Source organism: Rhinopithecus bieti, unplaced genomic scaffold (assembly GCF_001698545.2).
Source record: "Rhinopithecus bieti isolate Rb0 unplaced genomic scaffold, ASM169854v2 scaffold_84002, whole genome shotgun sequence".
NCBI classification, from domain to species: domain Eukaryota; kingdom Metazoa; phylum Chordata; class Mammalia; order Primates; family Cercopithecidae; genus Rhinopithecus; species Rhinopithecus bieti.
In genome coordinates, this window is record NW_016841755.1 from 3,484,194 (window position 1) to 3,489,759 (window position 5,566).

General features: G+C 36.3%; 1 protein-coding gene across 1 annotated transcript; it reads right to left on the reverse strand.

The window, feature by feature from the left end:
* Positions 1-2,027: 2,027 nt before the first annotated feature.
* On the reverse strand, positions 2,028-3,737 carry LOC108525028 (transcription factor TFIIIB component B'' homolog). The gene is given in 3 exon segments (XM_017866090.1): positions 2,028-2,411; positions 2,413-2,984; positions 3,350-3,737. Coding segments are annotated over 3 exon segments (1,344 nt in total).
* Between the last annotated feature and the right edge of the window lie 1,829 nt (positions 3,738-5,566).

Below are 5,566 nucleotides of genomic sequence, written 5' to 3' on the forward strand. Positions count from 1 at the left end.
ACTCTAAAATATCTTCCCAATTGAAATACTGATCATTACATAATACAATGAACACAGTTCTAACTTTTAGGCACAACTCATGACTTCAGTGACAAATAACTCATACATACAGACATCAGCACCTTAGGGGAAGAAAATTTGGGGTCTAATATAGCGGTCAAACTGAAAGGTCAATCCAGCAACAGTCCTTCATTCAAGTACTGCCTATGGCTTCTTTCACACTGAAATTGCAGAGCTGAGTAGCTGCCAGACGGACCCTCTGGCCTGCAAACCCAAAATAGTTTGCAGAAAGTTTCCAACTCCTGAGATAATATATTATCAATCCAAGAGGCTTTTCAAATAAAATCAGAGTAAATTTGCCGTTTGAGGAATCTAATGGGAACCACTACAGATCTGCTTGAGTAGGTCATAGAATTACACGTGTCAATCATCAAATCTTGAAATTAAAACCTTAAATTCATATTGATGATAATCACTAACTTTATTTTATTTATTTATTTTATTATTATACTTTAAATTCTAGGGTGCATGTGCAGAATGGGCAGGTTTGTTACATATGTATACATGTGCCATGTTGGTGTGCTGCACCCATTAACTCGTCATGTACATTAGGTATTTCTTCTAATGCTATCCCTACCGCCTACCCCCAACCCATGTCAGGCCCCGCTGTGTGATGTTCCCCACCCTGTGTCCAAGTGTTCTCATTGTTCAATTCCCACCTATGACTGAGAACATGCGGAAAGTCTTATTTTCTATTTTTAACTTCACGATTGTGTTCCATGCTTAAAGATCTAAGTGTTTCTTGAGAATTTAATGGTAAAAAAAACTATGAAGAAATTGGCTTTTTAAAAACTAATATATGTCTGCGTGTGTACAAAGGAGATTGAGTTTTGTATGAAAATTTGTTTCATAAAGTTGAGTTTCCCCTACCCTCATGAAAATCCTGAGAATATCCCAGAAATAAGAAAAACAGAAAAATTCACAATACAAAGTCAATATACTAAATTGAAGGAAAAAAGATATTCCAAACATACCCTTTTATAACTGAAACATATCCTTTTATAACTAAAAGCCAAGCATTTTAGTTATATCATTTTAAATATATTTAAAATTAGAAAAGGAGACAAACATAAAATTGTTAATGCCTTCTTTATAATCTGAGGGGTGAAAATAGCTAAAACTGAATATCCTTTTAAATAAAAAATGTAAAAATAAATAAAGTCTTAACTATATGTTTTAAGAAATGCCTTGTTAGGTGATCTTGTGTGGAACAACGCTGAGTGTACTTATAAACACTGAGATGTACAGACTGCTGCACACCCTACAGACCGAGGCTATGTGGTATAGCCTATCACTCCTTGGCTCCTTGGCTACAAACCTCTATAGTGTGTTACTGTGTTGAATACTGTAGGTAGTTGTAACGCAATAGTAAGTATCCATGAATCTAAACAGGTCTAAACATAAAAGAGCAACGCACTATGTTATGATGGCTATAATGTCACTAGACGATAGGAATTTTTTATCTCCATTTTAATTGTATGGGACCGCTGTCATATATGTGGTCTGTCATTGACTTAAACATCTTGTGAAAAATGACTGTACTTAGAAGCAACTGAAAAGGCTTCATCCTTCATCTTCCTCTAAAAATAAAAATAAAAAAATCTTCACACAAGAAGTTTCTAAACGTTAAATATGATACAATCAACCCCCAAATCTGTCTGCAATGCAGTTCATACAGAGACATATATCCACAACATTCCCAAATGTCCATGTGTGCTTGGCACAGGAAGAGTCAAATTGTAAATAAGAGTTGTTATTTCTGTCTGAAAAAGCAGTCTTAATTGCTTGATATTTGCAAAATGCTAAATCAATCAGAATGAAAGGAACCTCAGGAATGTTTTCCACTGATTACAAAAGCTTCAAATCAAGCTCATTAAATATTCAAAATCAACCTAAAGAAAAATAGACATCCATGTTTTGCTCTAAATACTGTTTTGTTGATGTAATTGACTCTGGAAATCCTAGACTTAATTTAAAAAAGAAAAAGATAAAAGATTGTTTTCTGTTTCATCCACTTCAATGGAGACATCATTGAAGAAATATTCAGAGACCGTGGTTGGCTTCCCTTCAGGGGCCTGCTTATTGCCACTTTTGTGTCCTTCTTTCAGTAAGGGCTGATCACAAGAAACCTGAGTTGATGAGCTGCTAATATTCTCAGATTGAGTATTAATAACACTTGGAGATGCAAGTGGATCAGAGGACTCTTGCTTCTTTTTCTGGCTTTCATTGGATGGATTGGATCTTTTCAGATTCTGTCTTAATGCAGGTATAAGAGGCTTTAGGCGTTTCTTACTATAGACCCGAGTAGGTCCATCAGATTCCAAACTATTTGAACACATGAAAGATAAAACATCCCAGGGGTCTTCTGCCAGGTCTGGATAGTGGGGCTTTTGAAGATGATGTTCTGCTGTCCATTTGCTCAGACTTAGGAGCAGCGTCACTTCTTTCTTCCTTATCAGACACAATCATTTCATTCTGAGGTAACTGAGGCACATTCTTGTCTATGCGTGTATCAGGAGATCTAGATCCTGTACTCCGAAAAGTTGGTTCAACTTGCTCTTTTTGAGGTTCTGGAGTTGTCAATGTGCTTCCTGAGGTAGGAAAAATATCTTGTCCCTTGCGAGACTGCCCTGTTTCCTCAAAAACATTTGTTAATTCCTTTGAGTGCACCTCAGAGGTCTATGCTTGACAATCATCTCTTAAAGTGAGTGAACAGTTTTTGGCAGGAGGAACGTGGTCATTTTCATCAATCCTGCAATGAAATCTCTTCCTAGATACAAGATCCAAATTATCAGAAAGCTTTTTAGAATCACCTCTTTCAAAAACAGATAAACCCATGTCATCTTGACCAACTGAAGTTGCTGGGAAACAAATACTCATGCCACCCCTTTCTTCAGTATTTACGGATTTGACCAATACGGGAGCTGGCAGTGAAGGGTTTGGCATTAACTGTGCGGTGGCTTCGGTTATTTCTTCTACTCTCCATTAGTTTAATGGAAAAAGGAGATTGGTTGGGATTTCCACCGGAGTTAAAATAAATGCTTGTTCATCTTCTCCATCTTGAGGTACATTAGCAACTGGATTCACTGTTAGGTCTTGAGGACTGATTATATTTTCTTGTTGGACTTCTGGAATACTTATTGGTGTTTACCCTGGCACAGGAAGTGTAAGCACATTGTCTCCTTTAGAGTCCTTTATCTGGGGCTTTTCAAAAGAATTTTCACCATGACCCCTCTCCAAACCAAGTGTGCAGGGCCGTGTCTCAGAGGAAGCAATTGCAGCAACTGACAACATGTGAGCCTCTTGAGAAGCTCTTCTTGATTTTCATTTCTCTCAGTTAGGTTTACTTCTTGAGAAATCCTGGTCCCTTGGATACCACGTATGCATGCCAATTTGCTCTGTTCTTTATTCTCTGCTGTTGTAACTGGTCTGAGGTTTTTATCTTCCAGTTCTGTTGCTTTGGAAGCGTTTTTCTCTGTTTCTCTTTGAGTTTCCAGTTCTTCCCCTTTAGTTACACAGAAACTGGAAACTTCCTGATAATCATCAAACCTGTTGGTCCCTAAAATCTTCTCAAGATTTGGTTTAGGCTTGGCAAATCTACTTCTTATTCTCAAATTACTGGTCACTTTAGAAGTTGTATTCCTGGTTGGTGTAGCGTTCTTCTTTACTTTCTCCATTAAACTAATTTCTTCTCAGGAACTTTGTTCCTCCAATACAATCTTGTTTTCTTCAAATGATGAGGGAGATGTAGTAATGACAGGTGAAGAGAGCTCCTGACATTCATGAACAATTTTGTGATTTATATTATCTAGGCTAAAAGGAATATGGCTTTTATTCTTTGAATGAACATGAGGGAGTATACATACTCCTACATCACCCCGTTCAGTACTGATTTCTGACTGCAATACTAGATCTCCCATTGTAAGTAAAGTTATTGCAGCTTCGGTGCTTCCATCATTGGTACCTGGTTCATCTTGGATATGTTCACCTGTGTGTGTGTGTGCGCGCGTGTGTGTGTTTTATCCCTGGTAACTTTTTTGTTCTACACTTGATTTGTTTTTATATTAATAGAGACACTCTAGTTTTCTTTTGCATTGTGGATATTTGTCCTTTCATTTATTTTTAATATACCTATGTCGTTATAGTTAAAGTAAATTTTTTTAAGGCAGAATACAGGATCTTTTTTTTTTTTTAAAGTCAACCCAGCAATTTCTGTCTTTTAGTGTCTTTAGATCTCTTAATTTAATTATTGAAATATGTTTAGACCTATCGTTTTATTATTTTACTTTTATTCTTTTTTATTTTTCTGACCTCCTCTCCTTGCTTTCTTTTTCATTATTTGAACCTTTACATTTATATGTATTTTCCTATTGGTTCTTTTTCTCTGAGGATCTCTGACTAATGCATTTTTTTCCTTTTTCAGTATCAGTTTTGCTTTCAAAGCCTTTGCTCTGTTGTTTAGAAATACTTGCAGAGTTTTAGCCACTGTCCTTGGCACACAGTGCTGTTGACTGGTCCTACCTGCAGGGTGAAGCAAGGAGAGAAAATAAATAGAAGAAAAGGATTTTTATCCTCCTCCATCTTTGTACAACTGGGACTTCCTTTTATGGCTCTTCTCTTTAATGGGTGGGTTTTCTCTTCCGATTTGTATGTAGTGCAACTCTGTAACTGAGGCAGCCCTCAGGGCAGGCCTGGAGAGAGAGACAGAGAGGGAGAGAGAGAGGACAAATAATTTCTCCCATTCTCTGGAAGCTCAGAGAAGCCCACTGTTCCAGTTCTCTGTTGATAAGGCCAGTCTCTTCTTAAGATTTTGTTGTCCATTTGTATTGTTCAGTGACCTGCCTTAGCCAGCCTATGCTTGGGTCAAAGCTGGAGATAAAAGAAAAACACAAAACAAAACAGAAAAAAAAAAACAACAACAAGAAATGCACTGTGGTCTGCTTGCTGTTGTTTCCGATAGATCAGTATTTGTATTTTGTTTGTGGTTTTTAGTTGCACTTTGTGGTATCCATAGTTTGCAGTGAGTTACTCCGTTTTGGGTAGAGTTAGAAACTTGAAACCTTTATTTTAAAAAATTATTTAGCAATTTGGGATTATTTCACAACTCAAAAGCAATGAATAATTGAAATTATTTCTGAATCTTTAATGACACCTTACTTCTAAGGAAAATCCATGAAATGTGTTAAGTGTAGAATTAGGAAATTTCATTTTCAGCTTTTATGACATCAACAGTGTAATAATTTTCCAAAACAGAAACAACATCATATTTCTTACATTTGAAAATATTTTTCTCTGACTACAAGAAAACGATAGGTAAATCATTGTGAATACAAGTAATTAATGCCTTTAGAGAGATGAACAAGGAACAACTACTTGGTTGGAAAGATCTTCTTGAGTGTATGGCTACTGTTAGCACAGAGGCTGAAGATGTTTAGTTTACGTGTGTTATTTTCCTTCTAATAAATGTCATAAAACAATATTAAGTAGCATAATCTACTAGTGCAGT